The sequence below is a fragment of the Oreochromis niloticus genome, linkage group LG22, assembly GCF_001858045.2.
Source record: "Oreochromis niloticus isolate F11D_XX linkage group LG22, O_niloticus_UMD_NMBU, whole genome shotgun sequence".
Taxonomy (NCBI): domain Eukaryota; kingdom Metazoa; phylum Chordata; class Actinopteri; order Cichliformes; family Cichlidae; genus Oreochromis; species Oreochromis niloticus.
The window spans coordinates 25,504,454-25,519,488 of record NC_031985.2 but is presented as its reverse complement, the minus strand read 5'-3'; the positions used below and the strand labels follow the sequence as shown (position 1 = coordinate 25,519,488).

Below are 15,035 nucleotides of genomic sequence, written 5' to 3'. Positions count from 1 at the left end.
AGGTAACAAAAGCAGGCAGTAGTGTCACAGATGGTGAAGGAAATGTTGCTGTTTCTGCAGCAGATTCTACATTTCTGGACTGGTTTCTACTTTTGCTTGAAAACCACAACATATTTTACAGCATCCTTGTAGGAAATCCTTAAAATATTACCACCGAGTGTCAGTGTGAAACACTTACCTGTCCATAAACATGAGAAGACACTGAACACCAATTCATTTGTTGCCATACTTGTATCCATGAATTTGCTTTACAAATCCGCTGGATGGAACAGTATTAACGTCACAGCCTTTCAAAAGAGCTGAGCGTGCGTCACTGAGGACAAGTCTTAACGTGACTATCTACCATAATGAAACATTTGAGGTGTTTTTAAAATTAAAAGTGTAAATATTCTTACTTTAAGGGTGTAAGTAGATCTAAAAGGTGAGGTTAATTTTGACGTATCCTTCTAAAAATACAGCAGAAATATAAAAACCCTGATTCTGCACGAGCACGACCCCCTTCCCAACACACCTGAAAACACACACACACACACACACACACACACACACACACACACTCTCATTCATAAGAAGCTGATTCAACACCTGAAGACAATGAGTGCAATGAGTAATGTAACACTCCTCAATGACCTACATACAGTACACTGCAGTATTAGCACACACTACTTACTAGCAGTGACCTGGATATTCCTTATGTTGTGTGCGCGCACACACACACACACACACACACACACAGTATGTTAAAGTGCAGACAGATATACGAGCTCGTCTCTCCTCTCTCTTTGTCGTTTTAGTGGAAGTAGGTATTTCTCTCACTTCTCTGCTGTGAGACTGAAATGTCATTAAACAGTGAGAGGCCCCGTTGGCGGGAGAAGGTGATGAAAGAACTGGCTGGTGAAGCCGGTCTGCAGCTCCAGTGGTGGGCAGCTCTGTTCGAGGCCCTCAATGGAACCTGTTTTGCCAGTCTTTGCAAATCTGGGTCAGCTCTAAAGCACTCGTAAAACACTGTTTGTCTTTTCCTCCCTTGTTCATCTCTCATTCTGTCTGTCACCGTCTACCTCATCTGCACACTGAACTCTCTGGGAAAACTTGATTGTGATCTGATGCTACAGTAAAATCCACATGTACTGATGAAATCTTTGTGTATTCCCTTTGACTTTGAGACAGCCCAGCCGACTGCCATAAACCAACTGGCTGGTCCCAGTATGTCTGGGGGCCAGATCGCTGAGTGCTTTCTCAGTGTGTGTGTTCCTTGGAGAAGAGAAAGAAACACTAGAAAGACATGGATACAGGGTAAGCAGGGATGTAGAAACACTGTGGAAAGATAGCCAGACAGGAAATGACCTCCCAGAGAGAGGGGGGCTTCCCCATGGGTTGTATTTCTCTCTCACACACACACAAACACACACAGACACTCACACACACACAGACCTATAACATCTGATGATGTCTACCAACAGTTATGCATGAGAATGAGGCCAGTCAGGGCGTGCTTTTGGTCTGTGCTGCTCAGTTTAAAGACCGCTCCATCACTTGTATCACAAGCCTTATTGAAGTATGATATCTTCAATGCCTTTGACTTTTATCCTTGAAACATTTGAGCAAGCACATTGTCACCATGGCAGATGAATCTTTAGCCACATCAATTCGCTAACTTCAGAAGAAAACACTGTTATTTACATAGAAGAGAGAACTGGAGTCATCACTCTGTAGCCTGGGTCATGATTCAGAGCATCAGCCTAAACAGCAATGATGCACAAGAGTGTGCTAAGCTAGTATGATTCGTAGGACTACACGATTATTAGTATTATTTAATCCTTCATTTAAACAGGTAGTCTCATATAGATCAATCTCTTTTCCAAGAGACACGTGTACAAAAAGAATGTGCAAAAATAGAGACAGACAGCTACATAATAAAAAGATATTTTAAAAAAATAAGAAAAACATGTGCAACAATAGCTGCAAATAGACAAATGAAATGTTCCAGTGAAACCAGAGAGTGCAGCACATTTCCTTTGTGACTCACCCTATTTATAAGCAGTGAAATATTTTAAATCCAGTTTTTCCAAGTTTCAGAGTGAATGAGAGTTACAGCTAATGTTAAAAAGTCCTGCGACCTGACATTGTAAGTACTCTGTTTAAATTCAGTCACAGAGCGGGGGTAAGCAGGCAATCTCTGCAGCAAAGCTGTGTAAATAAACATCTTGTGCTGCTCTCTTCAATTTGCTAAGGAGCACCATGCCACATTTTCATTTAACATACAGTGCTACCTTGCTAGTTGGCTGGGCTCTCTATTGCCTTCAGAACTGCAAAGATTCAGCAAGGTGCTGGAAACATTCCTCAGAGATTTTGGTCTATGTGGATGTGACGGAGTCAAACAGGTGCTGCAGATTTGTCAGCTGCACATCCCAAAAGTACTCTATTGGATTGAGGTGTGGTGGCTGTGGAGGCCATTTGAGTACAGTCAACTCATTGTTATGTTCAAAAAAACAGTTTCAGATGATCTGAGGATGGTGATGTGGCGGGTTATCCAGTTGGAAGCAGCCATCAGAAAACGGGTACGCTGTGATGATAAAGGGAAGAACATGGCCAGCAACAATACTCAGGTAGCCTCCGGCAGTTAAACAATCCCCAGCTGGTAGTGAGGAACCAAAAGTGTGCCAGGAAAATATCCCCCACATCATTACACTACCAGCCTGAACCATTAATACAAGACAGAATAGATCCATGCTTTAATGCTGTCAGATTTTAACCCTACCATCTGAATGTTGCACCAGGTTCCTGTTATTATCTGACAGGAGCGACCCAGTGTGGTCTTCTGCCGCTGTAGCCCACCTGCTTCCAGAGTCGACATGTTGTGCTTTCAACGATGCTCTTGAATTATTATTACTTTCCTGTCAGCTTGAAGCTGTCTGACCATTCTCCACTGACCTCTGGCATCAACCAAGACATTTCTACTACTCACTAGATATTTTCTCTTTTCTGGACCATTCTCTGTAAACCCCTGAGATGGTTGTGTGGGAAAATCCAGCAGATTGACAGAGATTTTGTTGTTGCTGAGAGAAAGCTGAAAAATCTAACAGTCACAATATTGCTAAGTATTGACAAATTTAAAATCATGGGCAACCTGACAGGTTATGGAGATGAAGGGACTTGTGACCACAAAAAATATGGGAAGCACTGGTACAGGAGTTAAACATGCTAAATTGGGGAGCCTGGGGTGGTCAGACATTCTTTACTGGGAAACTAAGTGTTGTCCTCTTCAGTTTTTAATTTTAAATATGTCTATGAGACTAATAATATATGAACTGAAAACACGGGTGCTGATTAAAGATACAAAGCATTTTAATTGGGACTGCCATGTTCAATTGACTTGATTTGTCACAAATATCTGTATCATAGCTACAAACATGCAACTCTGACACACATTTTGATGCCAAAAATACTTAATTTTTAGATAGTAACAGTAACGTTAATGACACACTTTATTTACCACTGATAATTTTGTTCTATTCATGTAAAACAGCTGCCATGGTGTAATTTTGTTTTTAATTTTGAATAAATGAAAGCTTTATTAGGAAAAAGAAACATAATCACAACAAACCATGTGATTAAATGTTCAATAAGTTTCTGAGCTTCTACACCAACCCCCACATGGTTTCCCTTGTGCCACCCCACTGAAAAATCCTAGAATCGCCCCTGGATTTAAGCTCTCTGCCTTGTGTTCGCAGATGTCTTGGCAGCAACATTTCAGAGCGGCCCTGAACACGAACCTCCGCGCACACTGCAGCTAATGGTTCCTCCGTCTGCAAAACCGTGCGCTAAATATCCGCACGCTTCACTCACTCTCTGTGAGACGATCTCTAATCTGGCACCTCTCTTCGCCTGTATTAACACACGCTTTAGAATTCCTGCCCTGCAAATGCGAACCATCTGTGCCCCCACGAAGCAACAAAAGGCGCGTTAATGAGAAAATGGTAAATCGGCTGAGCTGCATGTTGGTGGTATTCCTACTGTAGCAAAGAGAGAGAAAGAGGGAGCATGCAGATGTGTTTATTAAACTTTTTTTTTACTAAGCTTGTTTAATGAGTGACTGCTCTGCTCTGCCTGAACCGTTCTGCAAGAGAGAGAGCTGAAATTTTCGGGGTTCCCTGGGGATTCCGTGGGAAGGAAATCTTGCTGTCTGCTTTGTCCATATACCAGATCTCAGACCCCCGGTGAATGAGGGGGCGCGCAAAAACTCGGTCAAAGGGTTTCTCAATCTCCGTTACTGCACGCCGTGTGTGTCTCATTACCTGCGTGCACGCGCAGATCTCTTCTGGATCTCTGTGCACATCTGGTTTTGGCGGGGTCGCAGAGTTGCGGGGGAGGGACTTTCAGTGTGTTTGAGGGTGTGAGTGTGCGATCATGCTCAGCGTCTGAACTCTGTAATTCGCAGCAGATGACCACTTGGGGGGATGTAGGCTTTACTTGGGGAGGTGGCTGTTCCCTCGGACAGCATCAGAGCGCATTGGGCAAATTCACCGCGCTCCATAGATGATGCTGCTCAGCGATGGCGCTGCGCGCTTGAAATGTACACTTTACAGAGCGACACGTGAAATATGGAAGAGTCCAGCGTGACAGAGGAGAGGGGCGACTGCACCTGAAACACACAAAGCGAATGCCGCTTCAGATCCGGGCTGTGCCGGCCGCGCTGTGGGAATGGATACCAGCAGTTTCCTGGCGGGGATGTGCTTTTTCCTGCTGTCGCTTAATGGGTTTCTGTCCTCCTCGTTGGCGACGGGCTTTTGCCCAAACCGCTGCGACTGTCAGCATTCACAGCATCTCATGTGCACCAATCGCGGATTGCGCACTGTGCCCAAACCCGCTGCGCAGATGCCCGAGGAAGTGCAGATTTTCAGCCTTGGGGGCAACTTCATCTCTAACATCTCCGCCTTTGACTTCACACGGTACAGTAACCTCGAACGGTTAAATCTGCAGTACAATCAAATAAGAGTTATTCACCCAAAAGCATTTGAGAAACTTCCCAAGTTGGAAGAGCTGTACTTGGGACATAATCTTTTAACAGCTATACCCGCGGGAAGTTTGCAGCCCCTAAAGAAATTGACTATTCTCTATGGAAACAACAATGCAATTAAGAAAATCACACCGGCGCTGTTTTCCAACCTGGATAATCTTATTAAATTGCGCCTGGATGGCAACTCTCTAGAAGTTCTGCAGGACTCTGTTTTTAAGAGTTTGATCAATCTACATTATCTTCATCTGGAATCCAACAAACTGCAGCACATTCACAGAAACGCTTTCTCTAAACTGACCAGCCTCCGCTTTTTAAACCTGGCCCACAACAAGCAATCAGCCGTGCGCAATGTCCTCACTTTCTCTCAACTCAAAGCTTTGACGACGTTGCTGCTGTCTGAGAATGAAATTCGTCATATTGGCAATCATGTCTTCCAAAACCTGAAAAAACTGTCCAAGCTTTCCCTCAGCAACAACAAAATCTCCCAAATGGACAGTGGTGCTTTGAGGGGCCTGTCGAGCCTCACGGAGCTTCTGATTGACGGCAACGAGCTGGTGGAAATTCCTGCCGTCCTCCTCGACCCCCTGGAGCGTGTCGAGGAGCTGGACTTCAGCCGCAACCGGATATCCAGCGTGGACTCTCTGGCTTTTTCGAGACTTAAACACCTAAGAGTATTGAAGCTGAAGGACAACTTTCTCACCAGTCTGTCTGGGGACATGTTTACCCTCAACAGCGCACTTTACGACTTGGATCTCCAAGGCAACAACTGGACATGTGACTGTCGCCTGGAGCAACTGAGAAATTGGATTGCTGCTGCACACTCTCAGGGCAAACTGCTGACTGTGTTTGTGCAGTGTCATTACCCAGCAACTCTGAGGGGGAAATATCTGGACTATGTGAACAGCTCCCAGCTGCAGCCCCTTGGGAACTGGACTCACTTATGTACGAGTCAAGCTAGGCCTGAGGAGAGCAGGGCAGGGGCAGTACTAGTGAAGCTGGGTGGCACTGAGAGAGGAGAGGGAGATTCACGGTTGCAAGAGGGTGGAGAAAGGACAGGTGAAGATGATCAGAAAGGTGTGAGAAAGAGAGGGGAAGTGGAAGAAACAGGACGTTTAAGACCAGGGAACAGGGGTAGAGTCATGGTATGGAAAAATGGAGAGAAGAGGAAAAAGGAGGGACAGGAAGAGGTGGGGATCCAAGGAGACCAAGGAGGTCCAGAGGTGGCAGAACCTTCTTCTTTCCTGGACATAAGGAAACCAAAGAAGAAGCCACGGCCTGCTGCAGAGGCAGCTGAGAAACGTGTTAAGGGGAGACCGAGGTCAAAAGTTATTTTCAAACCCAGTCCATCAGCCACAATGAGCCAAGCAAGCATCGGGCTAACCACCACTGTTTCTGCTCACTCAGGAGAGCAGTTAGATCTCCTTAGGTCAGATCAGGATGACGCCCTACCTGTTATCACAGACCCTTGTGTTTTCAACCGCCATTTCATCACTAATGTGTCTGTGGATCACGTCACATCTAGTACCGTCACTGTGTACTGGACCACCAGGGATCATCAGCGCTACACACCAGGGCTCAGGCCAGGCCTTGATGAAGTCCACTACCGGGTTCTGTTTGACAGGTTTGGCATCCAGGATCGTTTCCCCCGCTATGTTTACGCCCACGGCACGGCTCGCTCCGTGACCCTCCGAGAGCTCAGCTCAGATGTGACCTACATGGTCTGCGTGGAGGGAGTGGTCGGAGGCTCCGTGTGTCAAGTTGCACCACGTGACCACTGCGCGGGGCTAGTCACCCTATCTGAGGGAAATGGCCGTGGAGCTACGCTGACCTCTGACCTCCAACTGGTGACGGTGGCGATGCTCGCTGGGAATGCCGTGCTGCTGCTGGTCATCGGCGGGGTGTGGCTGGGGAGAAGTCTGAGGAGAAAGTTGCAGAGGAGGAAGTCAGCCGTGCACGTGCGCCACATGTACTCAACCAGGCGACCGTTTCGCACCGCAATGGCCACGGCGTCTGTCTCCACCGACTTCACCAGCTATCAAAGCAGCCGGCCAGCACGGCTCGCACCGCTAGAGGAGGGGGATCTCATCGAGTTCCCTGGCGACCGCTTTCTGGACAGCAGCAGTGTTCGCAGAGACAGCGAAATGCAGAGATTCTCTGACTAGAACCATTAAAACGCCAAATTAGCCTTAAAAGAATCTTGACACTGAAAAAAATGGGAATTGCTTCATGTTTCCATCTGTGATGTAGCCTTTTTAACATAAACTCCTCTCAGCTGAGCTCATGAGACACCAGAGGAAGTCCATTCACTCTGACTTCCCCTTTCCCAGTTTGGAGCCTTCCTCTTTAATTTCCTTGCTTCTATGAGTCTACATGCGTTGTTTTTCTTTTTTGTTTTTTTGTGTGTGTACGTGAATGATGTACCACTGATTTCAACTATGGTGCTAATATTCAGTTTGCAGACATCATATCGTCTCATATTTGTACAGTGTGTAACGATGGCTGCTGGGTGGCAGAAAAATCTCCTGTTTTTACCACATCTACCGTGTTTTATACTTTTATAAGGAACTTTGTATCATTTTGCATTACATGACAAAGTAAAAATCCCCAACAATGTGACTGATTTGTCATTTGAGTGTGTATGTTATTGTATCTGCGGGTACTAAAACCCAGACTGTATATAAGACTGGGGACAAGAGCAGCAACAGAACATTAAAGAAGTGAGTGAGCTGTGTGCGTGTCAAGATGAGGTCTGGCAATAGTTAGGCAGTCCCTTTGTTTGAGTCTACAGGGTGGAGTGCCGCCTACATTTAGTACAAATCATACACAGACACACATATTGACAATTGCCTGCACACAAACTTTTCATAGCATCAGACAGTCAAGATGTTAGACATTAAAGCTTCTTGGTTTGTGACAGCTGACCTTAAAGGGACAGTTCACGCCAAAATCAAAACTGCATATTTTTCCACTTGCCTGTCCGTCATTTTTTTGGTTGTTTGTTTATTTGTGTTTTAGTCCAAGCAGGTTCCTTCCATTGAATATAATGGAAGCGAATATGGCGGGCATATGTTTAGACACAAGATTTGGGAAAATCAGTACAGATATTACAATAATAACACATAACTTCTTGAAAGCAGCTGAGTCACAGTGTTGCAGACATCCAGGGTCTGAAACATGTCCATGGATGCCTCATCAGGCAAGTTGTAATAAAACATTTAAGATACTGAAACTAGTATTCTTTCCCTTATATTTTTATCTTATTTCAGTTAGTTTCCAAGTTCACAAAATCATTTAACTTAGCTTTAATTTCTTTCAAAAGGCCAGTTTTTATTTTTATTTCAGTCAACTCAATGTTTTTTGTATTTTTTATAATATTTATTTTTTAGTTTAGTTTCAGTTAACTATAATAACCTTGGAGCTAGCGTATGAGGGAGGACATCATGCCTCTAGTCATGGATAGATGATGCATAACAACCCCACAGCGAAGCTTGTGGATATATTTGAGTAACTAGGTCATAAATCATTAAAAGAGTTTAGTAAAATACATTTTGAGGGGGTCTTTGGGCATCGCAAGAAAAGTATCGCTTACTTTTACTATTTTCAAGAGAAGCCAGTCATGTCTTTGGCTGATATTTTCAAAAACTGGTTAACTCACACCAAAGTGATTTAGAGCGCTGAAGAACAATAGGTTAAATTTTGGGAGAGCTATCCTTTGAAGTCTGGGACACTTTTGTTAGTAGTTGTCCAGTTATCCAGGATCTAAGCAGACTTTGAGGTGGTACACCCTGCACAGGTAGCCAGGCCATTACAGGGCTGACCTTCACATCTCCACAGGAAGAACATGCAGAAAGTTCCTCTTAAGTCTTTCTGTCTGCGTATGAGACGAGACAGAAACAATCCTGGTCACACTTTGATGACTGCTCTTATTTTTGCTTTCACTAATAAAAAACAGTCACTAGATGGCAGGATAGACCGCACCGTGAGTACAGAACCACAGTCTCACTGCTCACAGCCACCAGCTGACCAAAATTAAACACAAACAAATATGAATCTGACAGATCTGACATTGTAAAAACATATTTCAATGATTCACAAAAAGATACCAGAATAATATTTTTTTTATTTTTGCATTACGTTTACAGCGATTGTCAACGTCTTTACAGTACAAAAAGTGTAACTTCTGTGTAAATTAAGTTAAACTAGCAGGGACTGAGACACGAAGTGTAGTTTATAATTACTCAGTGACTCAGGGCAGTCACAAAAAAAGTGCCTTAAAGAAAATACTGTTTTCAGTGGCTTTCCAACACAGTTGCGGGTTTAATTAACTAATATTTACAAATCAATGAAATGGGAAATTTTAGGATAAAATATTTATCTTATAATTTGAATTACCTGTAGAAAAAACACCCAAAACAACAAAAACTTTGTTGTGTTATTTAAGGTAAGCTGCCTCTGCTCAAAAATGGAAAAAGGTGCACTTGGAGCTGCCCAATTAAAACAAACAAAAACAAGTTATAGTCTCTTTTTCTGAATTAGTGCAAGATATGCCAGAGAACGATACTAAAAAGATGTGTCATGACTGTGTATGTGCATAGCGAGTAGGTAGGAGGCAATGTTAGGCTCATGTCAAAAGAAAACAGACATTATCTGAATAAACACAGGATCCAGTTGCCATGTAAAAATCACAGTTTTAACAAGGCTTTCAGAAAGGGCATTTTATGCACCTGTTTAGAGAAATGAAGCAACAGATTTCTCTCTCTCTCGCTCAGTGTTTCTGATCTTTTCACAGAAAATCTGCTGATCGTGTTGAAAAATACCTCAAGCGTTCACGTGGATTTATAAATTCATCCTATCCAGTTCGGGATTTCACCTATACGTTGCAGGCTAGTGTCCGGGCTGGAGGTCGTGGCCCGAATCGCCTCCAGACGTCGAGGAAGTGGAGATGCTGTTATGCTGGATGGCTTGCAGATGAGACCCAGGACCTGCAGGGGTGGGACTTCCTCCTGGGCTCACCCCTGCAGCTGGACATAGAGACAGCTGTCAAAGTCACTTATAAAGTGCTGACTCTCTGCTTTTTGGTGTTGGAGATTGTAGGCACGTTCAAATAAAAAGCCACGGCATTTGAGATTAAATGAAAATAGCTCCTTTATTTTAACAATTGAATACTGTACATACATGTATAAAGAACAGTAGAAATATATGAATATGAAATGTGCCAATATTGCATCTCTCTTTGTTCTATGAAACTCTTGACACATATGTCTTTGTTTGCTTAGGCCACAGCGTTTCACTTTTTAAATATCTTTCATTACAGGTCAGTTTCAGTCATTGTTTGACATAAACTTGAAGCTGCCTGTGGAGTGCAAGAAAGGCAACTTGTTCCCTGCTAGCTTCATGCAAGGCAAAACAATGCTAGTAGCATGGTACTACAAGTTATCTCAAATACCATTGCGGTGTGGTTCATTAAAACAGAATGACAAACTTGATATTCCTTTAAATTAAATCAAGAGTGCAGTGCTTTTTTCCCCCTGATCTCTTCAAAAGTGCATTGCTAATTTTTTTGGACACAGCGGGGTTTAAAGCAAGAGTTACTTTACTCTTTTGTGCTGTTTGTTTAGCACTGTAAGACACAGTTTAAAGTGGACCTATTATGCTCATTTTGCATGATAATTCCTGTTTGTCCCTTCGTCTCCCTCCCCTTAATAGTCAGCTTTCTGAAACAACTGTTCTGCACAGAACAGAAGATTTGAAAAGCAGGTTGGGTGGGGCTTCTGTGCTCACAGCCATGGCTGCACACCTGACATAACCACATAAGGATATCCCCTCTTTTTGACATCATACAAACCCATGTCCATGAGGAGAAAACAAACTTTTTGCTCACATGTACATACATAAAAAACTGGCACCAGTTTTAATAACAGTGCGTATATATGACAGAAAATACGAGAAAGCATAATAGGTCCACTTTAAGGTCCCGGGTGTGTAGAGCAGTGGTTCTCAAAGTGGGAGCACCAGGTGTCTGCATCCAAAAGTCAAAGGGCAAATAATTTGCAAAAAAATAATTTTATCATAAAAAGTGCATATTTACAGATGGGGACATTTACTCCTTCCTGGGTTATCTTTGGGCTGACAGAAGCTCGCCATCAGATGTGATTGTGACACATCATGTCAGTCTATCATCAGCTATCACACACTTTTCTCAGGGTGTAATTAACCATTCCAGCTGTTCGGCTTCTTGTCTTTTTAACATGCAGGCTAGCAAGTAGCTTTAATTATTATCTATATTAAGTCCCCAGGTATAGCTACATTTAAATCACAAAATATGAGGGGTTTCTTAGGACATTTTCTCCCCTCTTAGGGGTTCTTGGCCTCGAGAAGTTTAAGAACCCCCTGTGTCATAGCGAGTGCATGTGTAACTGTGGGGAAATCCCTTCAGCACAAGGTTTAATGTGTGAATTACACCCTCAGTGGTGGATGGAGATGACTGGTGTCAGGCATCTGGAAAAGCTGGTGAGATTTCTACACAGGGTTGCAGGGAAGGGGGGTTTTACTCACTGGGGTACCCCTGTGCCTCCCTCTGCCGAGCAGTGACAGGACAGTCCTTGTGGGTGAGCAGAATCTGCTTCAGCTGACCCACCTCCGACCTCAGTGACGTCACCTCGTTCTGGGAGCAAACACAGTGAAATGGTAAGCACTCTCGAAGTGTAGGCTGTGTTGATGTGAGTGTGTCTTGTGCGCAGAGCACATCCCACCTGTAGCTGAAGGTTCGTGTGCGTCAGCTCTTCAGCTTTCTTCTCCAGCGATGACACCCACAGCTTCCTCTTCTGTCGGCAGCGGGTGGCTGCGGCCCGGTTACGTTCCAGAAACTTCTGCCTTCGCTCGTCAGGGTCCTGCTCTACTGTCCTCCTTCGACGGTTTCCGCCTCCTCCTACACCTCCTCCACCACCTCCGCCGCAGCTACCCACTGCCTGCATTGCATGAGTGTGAGATGGCTGGGAAGGCTGCATCTGCTGTGCAACTGGTGATAACTGCGGAACAAAAACAACAACTTTTTCAAGTAACTGTGCTTGAATACACAACAAACCCAGCAATCATTAAATATAAAGCATTATACCTGCGCAGGAGCAGACAGTGGAGGTGCAGGCGGTGAGCCTGGGTGTAAGTGTGAAGGCGGTGATTGGTGAGCCTGAGCGTGAGGTGGTAAATTCCCTGCCTGGTGTAGCTGGTGGCTCTGGGTGCTTCCAAGATGCTGTGGGTGGGGAGCATGGCACCGCTGTTGGTAGGTAAGAGGCACAGGTGGAAGCTGTGAGTGATGAGGCTGAGGATGGTGATGATGGTGGGGATGGTGGTGGTGCTGCTGCTGTTGTGGTTGTTGCTGTTGTAGTGGAGGTGTCTGGTGACGCTGTGGCATCATCTCTATCATGTGGCCCATGGGTGGCACATTGTTATTGATGGTGATCATTCCTGGGTGATGCTGTTGGTAATGGTGGCCCAATGTCTGCTTGGATCTCTGAGCAGAAATAGATAATAAACAAAAAAGAGCAAGTCAATTAATCATGTGATGCTATTAAAAAAGTTAAATTATTATCACTTGTACGTGCAATGATTTAGAAATCTGAAGAGATCTAACCACTATCCACTCTGATATCAGCCTGCAGAACTGTGTTCAGAGGATAATAAGTCTATACAAGCAACTAGAGTAAGAAAATACAAACAATTAACATGAATTCATCTGAGGAAGATTTTCCTTTTTCTTTTACATGTTGGATTATAAAGATAATTATTTACCCCTGACATGGTCAATATGTTACAGAATGCTCAGAAGCCCTATAGCCACATGGAAAGGCCGTAAAACTGCAGTTCCTCAAATGACCACATGAGGCTGGCTTGCACAGTGAGACAATCCCAACAGACAGCTATTCAACTCAGTTCAACTGTATTTATATAGCACCAAATCCCAACAACAGTTGCCTCAAGGTGCTTTATACTGTAAGTTAAAAACCCTAGAATAATTCAAAGAAAACAGAGAAAACCCCAACAATCAGATGACCTCCTATGAGCAAGCACTTCGGTGACAGTAGGAATGAAAAACTCCCTTTTAACAGGAAGAAACCTCCAGCAGAAACAGACTCGGGGAGGAGCGTCCATCTACCGTGACCAGTTGGGGGCAAGGGGAGGAAGACAGGACAAAAACACACTTTGAAGGAGAACCAGAGATGAATAATAGCTCATGATTAAAATGCAGAGTGTGTGAAAACACATAGGAACGGTGAAGAAGAAACGCTTGGGAAGTCCCCAGCAGCCTAGAGCTATTGCAGTGAAACTAAAGGAGGATTCAGGGTGACCTGATCCAGCCTTGACTATATGCTTTGTCAAAAAGGAAAGATGACTATGTTAAAACACCCAACTTAACAGAACTAAAAAGCAAGATTAAACTCTCCTGGAAGAATGGTTTTGGTCTCTGTGAATACTCCCCTCATACCAACTGTATGGTGGTTTCATTTCTTTGTATTTCTGTGGCCAGTTTTGGCCAGTCATTGAACTGGACCTCTGGATTGAGCATTTTTAATGGAATTATCAATTGTTGTGTGGTTTATGCCACAAATGAGCAATTCAACAAGTGACTGTTTCCACTTTGTTGGGTGAGGGTTTCTTTTTAGTATTTTATTAGTACTAGTGTATGGAAAAAATAATAATGCTTCTGTGGAAACAGCATCTACGATGCTTTTATCAGGTGTTATCAGCGGATAAACACTACAAGTTGATAATTTTAGCCCTTTGGATGTGTAGCTGCTAGGCAATATCATGACATCATAATATCTGAGCTAGATAAGAATCACAGACAGTATAAAAGATGGCCGTAGTTACCCTGACGTCACACACTGCTTTGAGATCCCGCTTTGAAGCCTCAAGGTGGCGACGGTGTTTTTGCTTGTGAAGAATGGACGTGACAAAGAGAGGGGCAGGTCTGACTATTGGCTACTGACTTGTGATTGTCAGCTCAATAGCCAATGTGGTCTTTTGAACCATAGTATGATCAAGATTTATGAAGCAGACCTCATTTTTTTATTATCTGTATGACGCATAAACTGAGTCTATAAACTCAAATGGAAAATGTTTACAAAGGTCAAGTGAGCAGCTGTTTTCCTTTCCACTACTTGCCTGAAATTCCTACATTTCATTTTATATATTATAGTAAGAAAATTACTAATTAGCAGCCATCTGTGGCTGTGCAGTTCACCCATACAGTGTATGGATACAGCCTTCTAAGAACTCATCTTTTTTTCCCCAAATATGGTAACTTCAGACTCCAAACTAAAAAACAAAATGTGGCTACAGTCAAAAGACTTAACCTAATGAGTCATAGTGTTCAGTCTATGGTTTATCCTTAACGCCTGCTAAATTAGTAACAGCAGGTTATCTCTGAAGCAACGGTCCACTTCAAGCCGCGTCCCGAGGCACTGCACCTCGATGCAAACAATATCTGCGGGTCAAACCCTCCTTCTTTTCCATCCTCGCCACTTCTCCTCAGCGTCCGCAACTGCGAAGACAACTGTTGATGAGAGGGATAACGTGTTCCAATAAATGCTGCCGTCTGCAGCTTGATACCTTCACACTTTATCATTCCCATGTATCATCTGACTAAACAGACTGTACGAGCTAAATTAAACCTCATCTCACCTTTCTCCAACACTCAGCAGAGAAAAGCAAGAGAGGGAGAGGTCATGTTTGGAGCATGACATCACCCCCCCCATTCCAGTCCCTCCCTGGCAATACTGTTATCTGCTCCCTGTTACACAATATTTCTTTAAGAGAAGAAGCAGATTTTTCTCTCTCTCGCTCTCTCTCTCTCTTCACCATTCAGTGAAGTAAAAAGAGAGCACATTTAACTGGTGCCAAGGATGAGGTCATTGAGCTGTCTGTGCCAGCTTTACCAGCCAGCCAGGCTGCCAGTCATACACACACGCACAGCCACACACACACACACACACACACACACACACTAAATAGAGCGGGA

General features: G+C 43.9%; 2 protein-coding genes across 9 annotated transcripts in view; one reads left to right on the top strand and one right to left on the bottom strand.

Annotated features, from left to right (window-relative positions):
* The first annotated feature begins 3,337 nt into the window (after window positions 1-3,337).
* Window positions 3,338-7,633, top strand: tril (TLR4 interactor with leucine-rich repeats). The gene has a single exon (XM_005453840.4). It carries the CDS (start codon window positions 4,702-4,704, stop codon window positions 7,177-7,179), a length of 2,478 nt encoding a protein of 825 aa, XP_005453897.1. The 5' UTR covers window positions 3,338-4,701; the 3' UTR covers window positions 7,180-7,633.
* A 180-nt stretch (window positions 7,634-7,813) lies between these two features.
* The window catches only part of LOC100707290 (cyclic AMP-responsive element-binding protein 5), a 33,185-nt gene continuing 25,963 nt past the window's right edge, over window positions 7,814-15,035 (bottom strand). For 6 of the 8 annotated variants that reach the window (XM_005453832.4, XM_005453834.4, XM_005453836.3 and 3 more), the window contains exons 8-11: window positions 12,132-12,527; window positions 11,770-12,045; window positions 11,573-11,681; window positions 9,289-10,038 (exon numbers count right to left, since the gene is read on the bottom strand). In XM_005453832.4, the coding sequence (XP_005453889.1) occupies window positions 9,902-10,038; window positions 11,573-11,681; window positions 11,770-12,045; window positions 12,132-12,527 (918 nt within the window). In that variant the 3' untranslated portion in view covers window positions 9,289-9,901. Of the gene's footprint in view, window positions 8,889-9,288; window positions 10,039-11,572; window positions 11,682-11,769; window positions 12,046-12,131; window positions 12,528-15,035 lie in introns of those variants that run through there. The other 2 variants (XR_003216004.1, XM_019350621.2) reach the window with 2 other exon arrangements.